This window comes from Bubalus bubalis, chromosome 18, assembly GCF_019923935.1.
Source record: "Bubalus bubalis isolate 160015118507 breed Murrah chromosome 18, NDDB_SH_1, whole genome shotgun sequence".
NCBI lineage: Eukaryota > Metazoa > Chordata > Mammalia > Artiodactyla > Bovidae > Bubalus > Bubalus bubalis.
The window spans coordinates 46,507,943-46,528,539 of NC_059174.1; the positions used below are offsets into that span (position 1 = coordinate 46,507,943).

The window sequence follows — 20,597 nt, forward strand, 5'->3', positions numbered from 1 at the left end:
AAACATTGAAACTAAGCAGTTACCTTGCTCCTGTGAAATGTTGCCTTTTCTCCTTGACCATTGGTGTTCCTAGGATTCTGTCCTTGACCATTCACATACTGTGTATGTTCTCTATAAACAATCGCATAACATTTCACCTGTCTTCAAGCAGCAGTTATAGTCTGACAGCTGACAGATTGCCATTTCCATTCTAGGCTGTTCTGAGCTCCCCGTTTATGTATGCAGTTGCCTAATGGATATATTTGCCTGCATGTTCCTTAGAAACCTGACACTCTGAATGTCCAGGAGATCAAACTTGATCTCCTCCTTCTTGCAGGTTGTTTCTAGGCAACCCACACTCTCATGTTTATCTCTGTGTACATTCCTATTTAAGTCAGGCTCTGAGCCTTCCATCTGCCATACCCCAGTACAAGTTGGTGACTGTGCTTTTTCACCATGCAGAGTAGATAGAGTGTATCAGTAGTAACTTGTATTTTTTAGGATTTTGCCTTTTTTTTTTTTTTTTTAATAATTTCAACTTTATAGAGAAGTGCATGTACCCTTTCTAGAGAAGAGTGCAGTGTACAGAGAAGTCGCATATACACTTTACCCACATTCACCATTTACTTTTTAAATTGCCTTATTTTTTCCTTCTCTAATTCTCCAGAAATGTGTAGGTTTTTTTGTATTATTTGAGACTAAGTTGTATACTGCTCCCTTTATAAATACTTCAGCATAAATTTTCTAAGAACAAGGACATTCTTATGCATCATCATGGTACAGTAATCAAAATCAGAAACTATAATATTAATACTATTAATTCAAAGTCTGTATTCAGATTTTGTCTATTGTCCCAATAATGTTCATAACTTTTTTTGTTGTTGTTTTGATTGTGTGGATGAGCATATTTATAGGACCTTTTTAATATATAGTTTCATTTAGAGTATATTGTAATCAAATATTAGGAATCCAGGAACACTTTTTCAGTTTTTGTTCCTAAATACTGTCAAGAACAACTTTATTTATGTGACTTAGTTGTGATAGGCATATGTTGTTCTAGATAATGAATATTAAATTTCATCCAAGAGTCAGGGTCACAGTTAAAATCATACTTAGGAACCTACATAGAAGTGTGGTGCTAGAGAACAGTAGCAGCCAGTCATGTAAGATGTGAACAGCTTTTCCTATGTAAGTCAAATTCTCAAAATAAATTCCCCCTCTCTTTCTCCATTTCTGGGTGTGTGGAGCCTTAAATGGTTTAATGAGTATATGGCTTTGAAATTCTGGATCCAGATAGTACCTTTGCTTATATAGTTGTATGTGCTTTAATCTCTTAAGGCAAAAAGTTATTACTTTATTCTTTTTCGCAGGGTCACTTCCTTGTGCACTGTCCTCATCCTTCAGAAGGCCGGGAGGCCCCAGGGCTCAGCTGAGTTCTAGGAGAGAACTTTGGCTCCAGCATTAACATTCTAGTGCTGTGTCATTTCCCCAGTAGCAGGTTGTGAACTGATCAGGCTGGATGTGATCCTCTGTTGAAGCACGAAGACGAACTCTGGATGGTGGAGAAAGAAGTGGAAAGGAAGTTTGTTCAGGTGAGTGCATCACAACCAGGCACATCACAGTTGTTCAGTCAGCACTTCTGAAAAGCTTTGTTACCAGCCCTAGCCTTAGAGTAAGTCTTTAGAAACCTGAAGGACATTTCTAGTCATCATTTTTTCTTTCAGTAGTCTGTCCCTTTAATCAGATTCTAGAGGGCCAGGTGCCCTTCTTATTTTTATTCTGCATGTCAGCCCTTCACACTTCATTCCCTCTGCCTCTCTGTGATTGTTCTGTCTTCCATGATACCCTCAGTCTCATATCTCCTGGTGTGTGTAGGCTCCTTTCCTTGTGCGTTGTCTTTTAATATGTTAGGTTTACATATTGTCTGATATTTAGTTTCCTTTTTATTACTTACCAATTTCTCTCATTTTTTCAGTGGTTAAATGCTTCAGCATCATATTTTACATCTGTAATCACACTTCTTGTTGTCTTCCTATCCAGTTTCCCCATTACTATATCAATAAACTCCTGCCTCCTTCCCTTCTGCCCCAATGTACCTCTTTTCAGAAGTTTTTGCTGTAGAAATCAGTTCTGCTTTTTTGCTATGTGTGTGTGTATAGATGAATGGATGGATGAGTCTGTATTTATATTTAATATAATATATGAATTTGTAAAAAATTTTTGAACATCAGTGAAAACATCTGACCTTCGGTCCTGTAGTTCTTTTTCAAAGCTGTAATCACTTAAGAGTTTCACATGGATTCTTCTTGAGGTAGTCTGTGAATAAACAAGCATATATTAACGTATCTGTGGTACAAATACAAATATATATAAGCACTCAGTCTTTTCATTTAAATGATGGTATGTATTCTACTGTGTACATAGTTTTCTTTTCTCCATCAACACTTAATTCATTTAACCTGCCTCTAATGGACATTTAGGTTGTTTCCAGACTTGTGTGAGTGAAGATGCAAGTGAATATACTTGTTTATATTGCTTTGCAGAGATATGTAGATACCGTTACATCCTAATTTACTCTAAGTAGAAATGCTGGGTCAAAGTTAAGTTTATTTATAGATTTGATAGAAATAGGCACATTGTTCTGAAAAGAAATAAACCAATTTACATATCTACCAACATGCTATATTGATATATTCAATAAGTACTTCCTGCATGATTTGTGTTTAGCACCATTTCAGGTACTAGGGAAATGTTAGTAAATCAAGCAGTCAAAAATTCCTCCCTCTTGAGGTCTACATTCTAATTGGGGAAGAAAGACTGAGTAAATAGGTAAAAAATATATTCTATCAGATGGTGGTGAGTCCAATGAAGAAGAATAAAGCAAGGAAAACTGGCATAGTGAGGGCCAGTTGGAGGTTATAATTTTAAATAAGTTAGTCAGGGAAAGGTCTCATTAAGAGAGTAACATTTAAGAGCATGAGAGTGCGGTATGCAGTATTTGGTGGAAGAGCATTCAGCCAAAAGGAACAAAAAGTCTTAAAAACTCTGAGGCTGGAGCTTCCTCTTACAGAAATAGTGATGAGGGCTGTGGGCTTGAGCAGAGTGACAAAGAGTTTGGTTAGGTAAGGCCAAATCATAGACTTTGGCCTTTATTCTGAGTGATTTAAGAGGCCATCAAAGGTTTTTGAGGTGAGGAGTGAAAAGATCAGAATTAAATTTGAGCTGCTATAAAGAAAATATGGTATAGGGGGCCAAGGCTAGGAGATTAATGTGAGTGATCACTACTGCAGTGATCTAGGTAATAGTTACACTTAGTGACAAGTGGTCAGATTTTTAAGATGGTTTAAAGGAATAGTTGAAAGACTGACTGATTTTATGTTGGATATGAGAGAAAGAGAAGTTACTGATGACTTAACTAGACAAGGATGATACAAGAAGACTTCAGGAATTTTGGGAGACCGATCAAGCATTTTCTTATGGACTTGTTAATTGTGTCCTGTCTACTGATCCTCCATCTAAGTGCATATTCAGGTAGGCAGTCAGGAATCTAGGGAGCTGGAGTCAGGAATTTAGGGAACCTAGAAAGTTGAGAAGACTTATGTTTTACTATACTGACAAGCTGCTTTAATCAGTGGCAGTGTCTGCACTTCCTTGCTCATTTCTACTTTTCTTACCACTCAGAGATGCCATTGTGTCCCAAGTCTCCTGCATCCAGCCTGCATTCCTAGATTCTGTTGTTAGAAACTAGGAGGTGGTGATGTGACCCCCTGAGACTGTGCTGTTTGTTTTTGGAGAGTGTTGTGCATAAGAGCTCTTCTTAAAAACAGCAGTGACAGCTGCCTACTCATCTTCTTCCTAGTAGGACATTAGAATTATAGCTATTTCCTACTTTTACCAACAATGCCGTTTTTCCTTTTAGTCTTTATCTTTCTCCTTCTCAGACAGAAAGTGAGCAGAGATGTCTTTTTGGTTTTTTTGGCTGTACCTTGAGGCTTATGGGACCTTAGTTCCCCAGCCAGGGATTGACCCTGGGCCCTTGGCAGCGAGAGGGCGGAGTCCTAACCACTGGACCATCAGGGAAATCCCAACATGTCTTTATTTTACCATTTTAGAGGAAAGGATCTACTTATGATATGTTTGAGTCACCCTTCTAGGAGTTCTTTCCAGATTCAGCTTTATGGGTGCTTTTGTTGCTTTATCTAAGTGTTTCCCCATCTTTTGCTTTTTTCTCCCCCTTCACTCTATCTTCTTATTGGACATGTCTTCTGGAACTCTGCATTCTGCTTTTCCTCTTTCCTTTTATAAATTAATTCTCAGAAATGACTCATTCATTCTGAAGTTAGAAGTAAAAGGAAAGTAAAGTGAAGTCGCTCAGTTTTGTGTCGACTCTTTGCAACCTCATGGACTGTAGCCTACCAGGCTTCTCCATCCATGGGATTTTCCACGCAAGAGTACTGGAGTGGGTTGCCATTTCCTTCTCTAGGGGATCTTCCCAACCCAGGTATTGAACCCGGCATTGTAGGCAGACACTTTACCATCTGAGCCACCCCAAGTCCCAAGCTTTCTATAAATATCTGTCTTTATTTTTGCACCTCCAGCCTTTCTGTCTTGCTCACCATAATTTTACCTATTTACGGGATAAACAATTATCCAATTGTGACTTCATTTTCATTGCGTTAGAGATTTCAGCTCATTATTTCAGGTCCAGATGTCACATCAAATTAGGTCTAGATCATTTCCTTTCTCTTGGTCATTATGACATGGTCAGTCAAACCTTTTAAAAGATACAGTTTAATCAGGAGAGGACATATTAACCCTGTGAGTGTAATGTGAACATATTTCCTTCTCTCTCTCAAATTATTTGAATCTTGGCCTTTGATTATGAAATTCCCTACCTTTTCAGTTCCTCATTATTTAAACCCCTTACTTAATTCCTCTTTTATTGATCTACCATATTATTGTCCATCCTACTTCACATTTTGGACAGAACTTCAAAAGTCCTCAGTAAACATCTTAACCTGTTTTTTACTTTTATGTGTGGAATCTATCATATGGACCTGTTGAAAGAAAGGCCAATATTTTATTTTTTCTGTCTGAAATTTTGATTACACGTGCAGTAACTTGTTAAATAATCTGAATTATTGTAGAAGGATTTTTTTAGATCTGTTCTTAACATCTTCAAACAGTAAAAACATTGAAAGAAGAGTACATTGATCTACTGTATATCCACCACATAGATTCAGTAATATGTATTTTTCCGTGTTTGATGCATCTGTTTCCTAGTGCATGAGTATTGTGTGTATTGAAACAGCATGACATTTAACTCCTAAATAATGAAGTTTGCATCTTCTAAAAATAATGTTATGTGGGGGGGCCCACATAACAAAAATACTATTATCATACCTTCAGTTCACTTCAGTCACTCAGTTGTGTCCGACTCTTTGTGACCCCATGAACCACAGCACACCAGGCCTCCCTGTCCATCACCAATTCCTGGAGTTTACCCAAACCCATGTCCACTGAGACGGTGATGCCGTCCAACCATCTCATCCTCTGTCGTCCCCTTCTCCTCCAACCTTCAGTCTTTCCCAGTCTTTTCAAATGAGTCAGCTCTTCATATCAGGTGGCCAAAGTATTGGAGCTTCAGCTTCAACATCAGTCCTAACAGTGAACACCCAGGGCTGATCTCTTTTAGGATGGACTGGTTGGATCTCCTTGCAGTGCAAGGGATTCTCAAGAGTCTTCTCTAACACCACAGTTCAAAAGCATCAATTCCTCGGCGCTCAGTCTTCTTTATAGTCCAACTCTCATATCCATACATGACTACTGGAAAAACCATAGTCTTGACTACACAGACCTTTGTTGACAAAGTAATGTCGCTGCTTTTTTTTTTCCCCCTGTATTTAAAAATTACTTAACTGTCAGCCATCCAAAGAAAAAAAGAGTACAGCCATTACTGCAATCCAGCATCTCAGATTATAGTTATTATATTGACTTAGCTATGTAGAAATTTGGATTTAAAAATACTTCATATGAAACACTTAAGAAAAGTGAAGTGTGATTGTGAATAGAAGTTAAGGGAAAGATGTTTAGGAATACAAGACAAGATTGGAGAAGTCTTTAGGAGCCTGTTACTGGAGCTGCTTCCGGGAGGTTCTACAGATTATAAGAAGCCTAAGATATAGGAAAGGGTTGGGTTAAACCAAGGGACATAAGGAACATAATATGCCTAATTGTGACTAATTGATTGCATACCTAACATGCTTGGTAGGCTTTTTCTCAGGGCTTCTGAACTTAACCATTACTTAGAATGCTCTTCCTCCACGCATCTATAAGGATCACTCTCTTTCTTCCTTCAGGTCATGAATCTTAACCTCAGAAGCTGTTCTCTCTGAAACTATAACTCTTTATCCATTCTCTAATTTTTTCCCGTAGCAGTTAAAACTTGTTAACAAACCTTCTCTCTTTTTTTTTTTTCTGTCCACTAGAATGTAAACTTGCTGGGTGCAGAAAGTTTTGTCAGTTTTGTTCAATGCTTTTTATCCTTGGAGCTTAGAACTGTGCCAGACTCACAGTAAGAAGAAGGTAGAAGAAGGTATTTGTTGAATGAATAATGAGAAATTTTTGGGCATCAGTTCTTAAACTTTTTGGTCTTAGGAACGCTTCACATTTTTTTAAATTAAATAAACAGCTTTATTGAGATGTAATTCACATAACATAAAATCTACCCTTTTGGGAATATACAGTTCAGTGTTTTGTAGTATATTCACAAAGTTGTGTAATCATCACCATTATCACATTTTCCTCATCACAGAATGTAACCCATTACCCATGAGCAGTAACATTTATAGTCAGTCCTAAAACTTGAGGGCCTCCAAAGGGCTTTGGTTTATTATGTGGACTTTTATGATGTTTATTTAATGTAAAATTGAGAAACTTTTGAAAACATTTATTAATTTAAAAAACTCAAATAATAATTTCATTACATATAAACTTATAAATTACAATTCTTAAGTAGCAGTTTTCCAAAATAAAAAAGTTTAGTGAGACGAGGGGCATTGTTTTGCATATTTGTGGAGCAGTGTTTTAATAGCCTTTTCAGATAATTGTGAATATTCTTTGGTACTATACTAACACTTTACAAGTGGTAATTTTTTCAAGATTAGCCACAATGTGAGATTTGAAACTATAACAGGTTTTTCTGTTCTCTTACACAATATCTATTTATCTTAAAATTTTGAATGGATTTCTGACCCATGCATGATTTTGTAACATCATGCATTACGTGCTTAGTTGCTCAGTTGTGTCTGACTCTTTGTGATCCTGTGGACTGTAGCCCACCAGGCTCCTCCGTCCATGGGGATTCTCCAGGCAAGAATACTGGAGTGGGCTGCCATGCCCTCCTCCAGGGGATCACCCCAACCCAGGGATTGAACTCAGGTATCCCACATTGCAGGCAGATACTTTGCCCTCTGAGCCACCAGGGAAACCCATCATGCACTGGCCAGCTGAACTGCAGCTCTTTCAAATGTTGATATGGGGGCCTTCCTGGGTGGCTCAGCTGGTAAAGAACCTGCTTGCCAATGCAGGAGACACAAGAGATCGCCGGTTCAATCCCTGGGTCAGGAAGATACCCTGGAGAAGGAAATGGCAACTTGCTCCCGTATGCTTGCCTGGAAAATTCCATGGACAGAGGAGTCTGGTGGGCCACAGTCCATGGGGTTGCAATGAGTCAGACATGACTGAACACACAAATGTTGACATAACTCATACAATATCAAAACATCATATTTTGTTAACATTACCAGTCTCATTAGAAAAGTCTTTGGAAGTTTCAATCACATGGTGGAGGAAACAGGTTTTCCAAAATCCTAGTTTTTACTTTTGTTCGAGAACTTGAATTCTATCATTGGCAGCATATACTGTCAATTATTTTCTTTGAGATGATTCTCTTACTTTTTTGTCTGAAGAAAGTTCGTGCCAAACAATGCCCAAGTCCTAATAACCATAGTTTGTAAGGCATTTATTCATTTGTTTTAAGCAAATTAATGGTGCAGCATGAAATAAAGTAAAAAACGGTTCTTCGTGAGTAAAGTGGCTAGGTTTAGCTCAGAGCTTCATTTGTTTGCCCAAGTGCTTTCCCTTGAGACAACTGTCATCCTCTTGTGTACAACAGAAGTATGTGTGTATATGTATAAAATTAATATTCTTTATAGTTTTTGCTTTTCATGGATTTGATATTCACTAAGCTTTTTGTTTGCTTGATTTTCCTATACTAAAGCACAAATTTCCTATTCAGAATAGTTCAAAGCCCTCTCAGTACTAGTTTCCACATTGTTACATGCATTGGGAAATCTCCATTTTTCCCTTTGGAGACAATAAGTCTAGAATTCTTGTCCTCTTACTTCAGTGTAGACCAGGCTGTACTCTGACCTGATAGTCATCTCTTACCTTGTAGCTTTTCATCACCATTAACATAGAAATTACTTCATTTTTTTACCCCTCTGTACATCCCCTCATTTTTAGATTCTATATCTTACCATCTCTGTCTAATAATTTTGGTGGAACACATGTTCTAATAGCATCCTGGGAGAAAAGGTGCATTTTGGGCATTTGCATAACTGAAAAATGCCTGTACTTGACTGTCTCAGATTGATAATCTAAGCTTAAATGTTTTTCAATCAGAATTCTAGCTTCCTGTCTTTTGTGAAATTTTATTCTCTTTTCTTTGAATGATGTATGTTCTTTCTTTTGAAAGCATTTTTTGCCTCCTTGCTGTTTTGAAATGTCCCAGTAATGTGTCTAGATATTCATCTTTTATTATTTATTGTGCAGGGTACCAAGTGTACCTTTTAAGATGTCTGGAGAGTCATGACTTAGAGGAGAGGACATTTTTTTGTTCTTTGAATATTTCCTCTAAACTAGTTTCCCCCTTTTATTTTCTGGAACTTCTTTTACTCAGCTATTTTATTACTTTGGTTTATCCTTCAATGTTTCTTAAAACTTCTATCAGGAAATGACAGTTGTCACCTGTGTTTGTATGTCACTGACCAAACAAGGCACCTGGCCACACCTGAGTTTGCTAGAGTGAAGCAGTGTAATCCTTCTGCACTATGGAGACCCTGTTATTGGTGAATGGTAATACAATTTCCCTTACCTTACCTCTCACCCCACCCCATTGTCCCAGTCTTACTTTCTGAGGGACCTTTTTCTGTTTCTTGTTTCCAGAATGCTGTTATTGTTTCACTGATAAAATATCTTCTCATAACTGTCTGCAGTTGGTTTCAGGGTTTTGTTGTTTGCTGTGCCTTACCTTTATTTCCTTAGAGTTTCTTACTTTCTTTCAATGTTGATCTTTCATGTTAGTGGGGTTCCTCTGCTGTGTGTGGAGTATTGGCTATACAGTCATGTTTAAGAGTGATTCACTAAAAGGTAAGCTCTTTTGTTCCTGGGTGCTTCTAGTCAGTGGTTAAAGAGTAGAGTGTAGAATGCCTCATGGACTTGGGGGTCTCATTCTGAGTTATACTGTCTTACTCTCACGATCAGATGTGGCCAGGTCCTTTGTTTCACCAGAAAACAATGACCACAAATAAGTATCATCTTAGATGGGAGGCATCCTATTTAAGTTTTTCACTGGCCTTTTATTAGTTTGCCCAGAAAAGGGTCCTTTCATATCCTGCTCAAAGTTTCCAACACTTTTGGCATCGACTACAGAATGGAGCTGGAGTCTCACCATATTACATACACATCCCATTGCTTTCAATATAGTACCTGTCATCTCATTTGCTGAGTGTCCCTGAGACTGAGGCTTCTGTGATTAAATTCCTGCAAAGAGTAACTTTGACTTTGTGAAAGGAGTGGTCCTTTGTCCTCATGACTGACAGTAAAGGGCCACCTGCAACTTAAACATTTTATTTTTACAGCAAATACTATTCCTTCTTTTGAGGTGCTTAAAATTTCCCTTCATTTCCTGAGTCTTTATGATATTTTGTGACACAGGTTTGCTTGCTTGACATCAGTGTCCTCTTCTGCAGTGCCTTTATGTTATTTGAACTTCCTCAGCTCTTCTGTCGAAAATCCTCCATGTACTTGGTTATTAAAAAAAAAATTGTTAATACCTGTGTGTATTGATGTTGCCTGTCATTCTTTCTTGTGAGTCTGTGCCATTTTCCCTTTTCTTGTCCTTTGAATGGAATTTTAGAAGGAAGCAGTTGGCTTTTCCTTTCCCTTTTTCAGAATCCCTGGTAGACTTTCTCAATTTTATGTGGTTATCTTTTTATCCTATTTTTTAATCCCTCATTTTTTGTTATATTCAATTTGCTGGATTATGAAATTAGGTTATTTTTCAAGAGTTTTCTGAGCTGTTTATACATATGTGAATGTTTAGTTTTCAACCAGGAGTCCTATTCAAGGGTTTCCATCTCAGAATTTAGTTGAAGACATTGATCATGAGGATTCTTTCGTACTTTGAGCTAGTTCATCCCTCAAAGCACAATCTGAAATTTCATTACTAATAATGGGAAAATTCATAAATAATGATAACATAAAGCTAACATTTATGGGTGCTTACCATATGCCAGCCACAGTTCTAAGCACGTTATATATACATTGACTGCTTTAAATGATGATTCTTTGTACTCCATTTTATTTAGAAGAAGCTTGAGAAGATGATGAACACATAGATTGACAACAAGACTTGGGAGACAAGTTGCATCCAGCTTCAATAAAGTACAGACAGAAAAAAAGCAGTGACTAAGAAAATTGGAAAAAGTGCTTCCTCTGATATCAGACTATCTTTTAAGGGAACAACTTTTTCAACCTAGAGTTTGAAACACAATTTAGAGTTAGTTGTGTAGGAAAGAATCATCAATTTAGGTAGTGTGGAAATCTGCCACAGCTTACTCCTTGTAGTAATAACCCTTTTTGTAAAAGGGTATAAAATCAGTGTGGAAATGCCTTCATTAAAAATTTGAATCCCACATGATATCAGAGCATTCATACTGGAGAGAAAACCTATGAATTTACTGAATGTGGGAAAACTTGAATTTGTATGTTGCACCTCATTCAATGTTGAAGTCAGGCTGGAGAGAAATCCTGTGCTTCTAAAGAATATTGAAAAGCCTTTACCTAGATAACATCTCATTGAGCAGAAGAAAATTCATACTGGAGAGAAGTCATTGAAGGTTATAAATCTTCACTGAATATTTTAGAAAATTTAGAGTTAGAGAGCTCTGAATGTACTGATTATGATAAAGTTTTCTCTTGAACCTTATCTCTTACTCTGTATTTGAAAGGCCCTACACAGAGAAGCCCAGCACATGTAAGAAATGTGGAAATACCTTCAGCTAAAAGTAAATTTTCATTTATCAAAAAATTCATACAGGAAAGAAACCTTGTGAATGTGGGAAAGCTTCCATTCAGATGTCACACCTCAGTCAGCAGAGAATTTGTAGTGGGGAAAACCCCTTTGCCTGTAAGGTATGTGGGAAAATCTTCAGCCACAAATCAACTCTTACTGAGCATGAGCATTTTCATAATAGAGAGAAACCTTTTGAATGTAATGAATGTGGAAAAGCATTCAGCCAAAAGCAGTATGTCATTAAACATCAGAACACCCATACTGGAGAGAAGCTTTTTGAATGTAACGAATGTGGAAAATCCTTCAGCCAGAAGGAAAATCTTCTTACCCATCAGAAAATTCACACTGGAGAAAAACCTTTTGAGTGTAAGGACTGTGGGAAAGCTTTCATTCAGAAGTCAAACCTCATCAGGCACCAGAGAACTCACACAGGAGAGAAGCCCTTTATATGTAAGGAGTGTGGGAAAACCTTCAGTGGCAAATCAAACCTTACTGAGCATGAGAAAATTCATATCGGAGAGAAACCCTTCAAGTGTAATGAATGTGGAACAGCTTTTGGTCAGAAGAAGTACCTCATAAAACATCAAAATATTCACACTGGAGAGAAACCTTATGAATGTAATGAATGTGGAAAAGCCTTCTCTCAGCGAACATCACTTATTGTACATGTGAGAATTCATTCAGGTGATAAGCCGTATGAATGCAATGTATGTGGAAAAGCCTTCTCTCAAAGTTCATCTCTTACTGTACATGTGAGAAGCCATACAGGTGAGAAACCCTATGGTTGTAATGAGTGTGGGAAAGCTTTCTCGCAGTTCTCAACCCTTGCTCTACATTTGAGAATACACACAGGTAAGAAGCCTTATCAGTGTAGTGAATGTGGGAAAGCTTTCAGCCAGAAGTCACACCACATTAGACACCAGAAAATTCATACCCATTAAAACCCTGTGGATATCATGAAAGGTGTTCATCAGGAATTTACACCTTACAACACATCAGAAATAATGAAGGAAGGCATCACAAATGAGGGAAGCAAAAGCTAAAAACTTAAAGGACACCAGAGAATTCATCTTGAAGAGAAAGACATTTGTATGATTAAAATCCTATATCCAATAAAAACCATACTGCAAAGGTAATACTGAAAACTTTAGATGCATTTCCACTAAAATTGGGAGTGGAAAACATTTTTATGATTGCTATCTGCATGAATCTGGAGATCTTCACCAGTGTAATAAAAACAAAGCTATAAGCATTAGAAAGAGACTTCTATGGTATTGATTTAGCAGAACAGAAGAGATTCTGCAAAAACCTATGCATTTATTAGAATTTATAATATAGAAAAGGCATCAGGAGCTGAGAAGCTAATGGGACTATTTTAAAAATTGCTTTGGAGGTAATTTGTTCTCTAAGGTGGGGGGGGCGAATAGAACATGAACTATACACAAAGATAAAGGGATTGGGTTAAAAGCAGAAGTATGAGAAAGCTATATAGTAAAATGGTTATGACCTTGGGAATGGGAAACATGCCTTATGGCAAATTGAAAAATATCTAGCAATTCTACTCTGAGTTTGTATGCTCAGGAAAGTATGTACCAGACTATTTACTGTGGCATGATTTGTAGTACTCATTAATTGGGAACAAATTCCCATCAGGAACAAAATGGAAAATACTTAACGATGGAATACTGTATATCTGTAAAGTGTAATAAATGAGATCTATATGTATTAGAAAGATCTCAAAAGTCATGTTGAGGGGGAAAGAAAGTTGCAGAATGACATAATATGATGACATTTTTGTAAATTTTAATTAAAACTTCCTCACAGAATTTCAGTGCTATATATTGGTAATGGATACATATATGTATGTATGTTTTTTAAGTGTTTTTGAAATGGTTTGGAAGTATACAGACCAAACTCTTGATAGTGGTTGCCTGTGAAGAGTGGAGAAGGGAAGGGAATGCGTGTGGGGGAGGGGGCTGTTAGAGGGAGACATCAGTTTTATATATAAACATCAATTTCTCTTAAAAAAAAGACTGCAGAAAATATATTGAGATACTGATTAATTCTGGATTGTGGTATATGGATATCTTGTCTTATTTTTTGTACTTTTCTGTATTTTTAAATTTTCTCAAAATTAGTAAGAATGGGGGTGAGGATGGGAACACTGTACCTATAGAAATCATGTTCTAATGGATTCATTCCCAATCAACTACTAAACTTTTTATAGGAAATATTTCTAAAATTTTATCAATGAGTGGATGGACTTGCTCTCTATGTAGTAGGAAATTATCTATTTTATTAAAATTAAAACTGACAGTATAATCCAAATGTTTTAATTTATTTATATCTTCATGTTTTTGACACTATTTTGTGACATATCATTCGAGCTTAGGAAGTTTTAAGAACATTTAAAGATAAACATAGACTTCATATAATTTGTCATTTTCAGATAAACTGGAATGACCATTTTACTGTCTTGTACATTTCTGTTGGAACAGCATATGCGTTAACAAGAAAGTTTTTCATTATTTCATTTTTAAAAAGAAAATCACTCAGCATCCCAGAACATCCACAGTTTGAATTAAATGTCAACGCTTGGATCTCAGTCTTAATCTGCAGGTTATTTCATTCTTCCCCTACTCTGACAAACACACCTTTTTTGGTTTTGTTTTTTTCCAGCTCTTCTGAGGTATAACTGACAAAATTGTAAGATATTTGAAGCATACAACATGATGATTTGGTAGACATTGTGAAGGGATTCTCCCCATCAAGTTACTGTTTTCTTTTACAAAGGTGGAGAGGATGGGATGGGTATGGAAAAAGTGGTTCACACTCTGGGCAGGATTCTGTTGTGTAAACCAGTCCTTCCTGAAGGTACTTTTTATTCCCTCATCACAATGTAACTTGATATAAATAATGTTTTAAGATTTTCTTGAATGGTGAACATCAGCAATACAGCATTTGAGGTTGACTTAAAACTGCTTTTTAGAAAGCTCTTAAGGACTTCCCTCGCAGTGCAGGGAATACTCCATGCTCCCAATGCAGGGGGCACAGGTTCTATCCCTGGTCTGGGATTCAGTCCCTGGTCTGGGGAACTAAGATCCTGCATGCTGCATGGCCAAAAAGAAAGAAAATCCACAGTGTTACTGTGGTGTTACGTACTAAATTTACTAAGGAATTATACCAGTCGTTTGTACACCGTTTAAAAACTGCCTGCAGGGGATTCACTAGTGGTCCAGTGATTAGGACGCTGCACTTAGCACTCTCAGGGGTGTGGGTTCAATCCCTGGTTGGGGATTGGGTGCAGCCAAAGAAAACAAAAGTGTCTCTACTAATCAATCACAGTAGGAAGAATACTCCCCATAAAGATTTTAGTTCATAAGGCATTTTCTTAATCTCTCATGCTTCATTTAGGTCTTAACACGGCTGTTTTTGCAGCTTTGGAGTCAGTAAATAAAGCCTGAAATGCTAAGACAAAACTAAGAGAATACATTAATGTATCTGTTGACTGTGGCTTAGGATCTCCCCCACTCCCACCCAGCTTGGCAGTGTTGATCCAAAGAGGGAAGTCGAATCTGAAAATCACAATTGTCATTTTATTTAACATGTCAGGAGGCAGATGACCTGAACATCTATCTTATTCCATCCTAAAAAAGTAGTTTGTTGGGAACCTGAATCATTGTTAGTCAAGATGTATAAGATAAATTATGGTTAATCCCACATTGCCCACATACATATTAATAAGTTCTGTTATACCCAAACCATGTGAGGCACCATAAAACATCTCTTCCCAAAACCCAACAAAGTATTCTGATTTTCAGTTGTAACTTTTCATCTTCTGTTCGAGGTATTCCTTAGTTATATCTGTTTAAGCAATACTATGTATGCTTTTCTTACTTAGATACTGCATATGTAGTTTACGTTTAAGGTGTTCTGTTTTAAAATACTGGGCCAACACAAGCTAATTTATGAAAAACCCCACTTTGTAATTTTACTGTGTACCATTGGTGAACAGCAAACATGATTTTGTAATACAAGACAGTAATAACAACCTGGTGTTTAGCTCTATTTTTTACAGTGTTTTCATGTAAAATTTTAAACTTCAGTGTACACTAGAATCTCTTATTGGGCTTAATGAGGGCTTATTGCTGGGTCCCATTTCCAGAGTTCCTGATTCAGGAAATCTGGGTTGATGAGGGCTTAGAATTTGTATTTCCAACCAGTTCCCAGGTGATGCTGGGGTTGCCGTGCCGCAGACCACACTATGAGAACTTACAGTCAACCATTTTATCTTCAGAACAGCTCCACTGGGTAGTAGAGAGAATGCATATTATTTCCCCACTTTATATCTAGAAAAAATGAGAGGCAAGTGACAAACTTGGTGTGTGATGTCTATTCTTGTGATTATTTCAGTGTAATAGATGGAAGAGATGGCTTTTGCAGACTGTCAAATATTTGCTTACTACCTCTTACACGCTGGTCATTAGATATATAATGAATATCAAAACAACATACTGCTGTCCTTTTAAGGTCTAGTGCTTTTGTGTGTGCTGGGTGGGGTCAGGGGGAGGTGGTGTAGGATGTGGTTGAAGATACAGGTATGGAGCATATGATGTGAGAGTCATAGGCCACTGTGTCAAAGACTTGATTTGTTCTTAAGTGCCATGAGAATCTGCCAAAGAAGACTTAAGTATGGCAGTGTAGTTGATATTTTGATAAGACCATTTGATGCTTTGTGAAGAGTGGGTTGAAATGGGAGCAGGAGTAGAGAGGCAGAGTGGCCATTTTAGAGGCTTGAGTAATCACTAAAGCAAAGTGATAAAAGTTTAAGATATGTTAACATTTGAGATGGGTGGAAATGGATAGTTCTGGTTTTTATTTGGAAATGAGTTACGAGGTGCATGATAACAGGAAGACATCAAAATACTGTGCCAACTTTTAATGTGTAAGGCTAGCTGATTAAGATGTTAGGGGCCATGGAGAAGCAGTTTAGGAGGGAACAGAATCAAGAATTTGAGGTATGTTAGATGTGTAAATCTTGTTTGACAATAAGTGGGAATCAGAGCAACTCCTAAGTTTTGCACCAGAAGCCTTCAAACAGTATTAATGACAGGTGATAGGATAAGATCCTTGAGGTAAAGTATATGTATTTAGAGGAAACAAGAAAGCTAGATTTGAGCCTTGGTACTCTCCTAAGTCAGAGGAAAGAAAATCAGCTGATCTCCTTTGCTAATGAGGTACTACAAGCCTATCTAGAGTGTGGTGTCCTAGAAGCCAAGTAGGTAGAGACGATCATTCTGTTGATTTTACCACAAAATTAAATGAGCCAGTGTCCTTAAAACTTGGCAGTATACAGGCCACTGTAAACCTGTTCCAAAACCTTTTCAGTGGATTATGGGGGGTCATAAACCAGATTGGTTTAGCATAAGGTAGACTGATAAGACAGAGAAGGCGATGGCACCCCACTCCAGTACTCTTGCCTGGAAAATCCCATGGACGGAGGAGCCTGGTAGGCTGCTGTCCATGGGGTTGCTAGGAGTCGGACAGGACTGAGCGACTTCACTTTCACTTTTCACTTTCATGCACTGGAGAAGGAAATGGCATCCCACTCCAGTGTTCTTGCCTGGAGAATCCCAGGGACAGGGAAGCCTAGTGGGCTGCCGTCTATGGGGTCACACAGAGTCGGACACGACTGAAGCGACTTAGCAGCAGCAGCAGCAGTGTATAAAAACCATGATATAGTCTACTTTGTGGATTTAAAAGAACTCAGATTTTGAGAGACAAACTTTTGTGACTGAGTTATTGGATTGAAGCACTGTAAGATCCTTATATTTCAGGAAGATGCTTGATGTACTGATGTTTAAGTGTACATGCTGAAAACAACCAAGGTAGCCACTAAGAAAGGGAAGCAGGGTTGGCAGGGGGAGAGGAAAAACTAGAGGAAGATAATGGAGTAAGGAAACACACACACACATGCACAAAACCCAACCCAAAGAAAGGAATGTGAAGAGGAGACAACAAAACCAAAATGGAAGGTAAGTAGAAACCACATAATGAATAGTGGAAATAAATCTAAGAAACATTAATCCAGTAAATGTAAAAGGCTCAACTTTTCAGTTAAAATTAAGGATCATGAAATAGGATTCTTTTTTAAAAGCAGCTATAGGCTATTTGCAAGGGAAATCTCTAAAAAGATTGGGACAGAAAAGTGAAAAATACAGAACAAGATATATTAGGCACATGGGAACTAGCAACCCACTCCAGTATTCTTGCCTGGAGAATCCCATGGACAGAAAAGCCTCATGCTACAGTCCATGGGCTCGCAAGAGTGGGACACGACTTAGCGACTAAACCACCAAACCACCATCCAAAAGAAAGCTGTTGTATTTAAATTCCAGACAAAATAGTCTTTAAGGCAAACATTACTAGAGATAAAGTCACCAGAGAAGGATAAACATTTCAGTTCACTAAGAAGATAAAATTCTAGTTTTGTATTTTGCTGAATAATACAGCCTGAGATTATTAATAAAGAACTACAGAGAGAAACTGACACAACCAGGTATTTAAAAACTATTAGCAAAGTCAATTCGAGAGAAACAATCATTTCTATTATTTTTTAAATCCCTTATGATCGAATGCCTAAAGGGATGGGAGATGGCCCAAACTGTATCATGGCCTAGATCTGGCTCTTTCTACTCTAGGAACTATTTCCTCACCCATCAATTATGGATAACCATTCAGGCCTGGCCTTCTCGTAGTGTTAAGTGTAAGTTGGAAGGCTTTTGAGAATCCTTTTACCTGAAGTACTTTCAAGTAGGAATCTTGTCTGTCCTCTAACTCTGGAGAGTGCCAAAAGCATGAATAGAGTGGGACGGGAAAGCACATGGGCACATTTCATTACCTTCAGGTCACTTTCTCCACTGCCCTTCGGGTGTTTTTACATGCAATAAAAATACATCATTGTCTACAGTGTGATAGGGAAGCTAACAAAACAAGGTGTAAAGTAACCATTTCTAAACAAATACACTTTTTGTACAAATTCAGAATAAAATATGAAGGAGAATGGTTAGCAAATGTCAGAGTGATTATCCTGAAGAGCTGGGATTATGGATGGTTTGGGGTTTTTTCCCTTCACTTTTTCTATCTTTCAGGAAGTGTAGGTGTATTGTGTAATAAAAGTGAACAACAAAAGTCCACATACTGCATTCCTTGTAGAATTCCTCCTTGGCCTAGTTGGAGTCCTACTGTAATAAGTTTGGTAGAATTTAAGCTTTCAAATCTGCGTAAATGAAAAATACATATACTTTCCCTTTTCAACTTGTTTATAATACACATGATATATGCTCTTTCATTGCTCTCTACCATTGCAAAAGTATATGACAGAAGAGGTGGACCAGCCAACTGGGTAAGTTTTCCATGCAGGTAACCATAATGGAACTAGAGAGAAAATTCAAAAACTGCTGTTGAAATTTTCAGTGACTGAGGAGTGTGTTTATTTCCTAGATCAGCCATAGCAAAACACCACAAAACTTAGGCCACCAAGTATTTTGATAAGCCACCAAGTCTGGTATTTTGTTCTTCTCTCACAATTATGGAGGCTAGAAAGTCCAAAACCCACAGGTGTGATCAGCACCCTGCTCGCTCTGAAGGTTCTAGGGAAGAATCCTTTCCGACCTCATACAGCTTTTGTAGCTCCAGGCATTCCTTGATTTGTAGTTGCATCACTCCAGTCTCCACATGATCCTATTCCCTTTGTCTCCTCTGTCTCCAAAACTTCTCTTTATGACAGGAGTTACTAGATGTAGAACCCACCCTCATCCAGTGTGATCTCAGCTTAGCTTGATGATATCTGCAAAAACCCTGTTCCTGTTTCCAAATAAAGTCTCATTCATAACTACTGGGCTTAGGACTTAAACATATCTTTTGGGGGGCTTCCCTGGTGGTCCAGTGGTTGGGAATCCATCCGCCAGCACAGAGGAGACAGGTTCTTTCCCTGGCCCAGGAAGATCCCACACTCTGCAGGGCAACTAAGCCCATGTGCCACAACTACTGAGCCCGTGCTCCTGAACAAAACAAGCCCCATGCACCACAACAAGAGAAACCAGAGAGAACTAGAGAACTAGAGAAAAGTTGCTGCAACTAGAGAAAAGCCTGTGTGCATCAACAATGACCCAGTGCAGCCAAAAATAAATTTTTTTAATTAAAAAAATAGAATTTTTTTGGAGAGGCACACTCTAACCCACAACCTGGAAATCAGTAAACCTGGTTGAAACAGTAGTTTCTATGAAAATGATCTTAGATACATATGTCCTTAAAACTACCAGCATGAGTTAGAGCAAGTCTAGCTGAAATGCAAGTTTCTTCTTTTTTTTTTTTTTAAAGCTTAGATCCATAAGATTTTTTCAAAACTATATTCCCAAAATGAGTTTTCAACAGGTTACAGTAGTTTGAAGTACAGGAAGGGATATAAGCATATGACATAGCTCTCACACTGAAAGACTTTTATTAATATATGAAAATTACTCAGCCATTAAAAAGAATACATTTGAATCAGTTCTAATGAGGTGGATGATATGGAGCCTATTATACAGAGTGAAGTAAGTCAGAAAGAAAAACACCAATACAATATACTTACACATATATATGGAATTCGGAAAGATGGTAATGATAACCCTATATCCAAGACAGCAAAAGAGACGCAGATGTATAGAACAGTCTATTGGACTCGGTGGGAGAAGGCAAGGGTGGGATGATCTGAGAATAGCATTGAAACACGTATATTATCATATGTGAAACAGACCACCAGTCCAGGTTCAATGCATGAGACAGGGTGCTCAGGGCTGGTGCACTGGGATGACCCAGAGGGATGGAATGGGGAGGGAGGTGCGAGGGGTGTTCAGGATGGGGAACACATGTACACCCATGGCTGATTTATGTCAATGTATGGCAAAACCCACTACAGTATTGTAAAGTAGCCTACAATTAAATAAATTTTTAAAAAATGAGGGATACAAATGTGTAGATAGGTAATAAAAAATAGCACCCACCCTTTCTCTGGGCTCCATGGATGTGAAGCATGGGAAATATGCAACATCAACTCTAGAGGGCTAGAGAGAAAGAGAAATCCTTAGAAAAAGCATGGTTAAATTAAGGCAAAAAATGAAGGCAGAACCTTTAGAGTTGGGGTTTAACACATTTGCAGGGTTCGTGACACATCTGGCATTTCCAAGGGCAAAATGAAATATAAGCACAGAAGTAG

The 20,597-nt window shown here is 37.8% G+C and overlaps 1 protein-coding gene across 1 annotated transcript; it reads left to right on the plus strand.

The window, feature by feature from the left end:
• The first annotated feature begins 1,428 nt into the window (after positions 1-1,428).
• Positions 1,429-13,660, plus strand: ZNF146 (zinc finger protein 146). Its single transcript, XM_025269953.2, has 2 exons — positions 1,429-1,571; positions 10,632-13,660. The coding sequence occupies exon 2, from the start codon at positions 11,401-11,403 to the stop codon at positions 12,277-12,279; it is 879 nt and encodes a 292-aa protein (XP_025125738.1). The 5' UTR covers positions 1,429-1,571; positions 10,632-11,400; the 3' UTR covers positions 12,280-13,660.
• Positions 13,661-20,597: the final 6,937 nt, after the last annotated feature.

Bases quoted from the DNA above. Each gene is read 5' to 3' on its own strand.
- ZNF146 (XM_025269953.2), top strand. From the start codon at position 11,401: ATGTCACACCTCAGTCAGCAGAGAATTTGTAGTGGGGAAAACCCCTTT.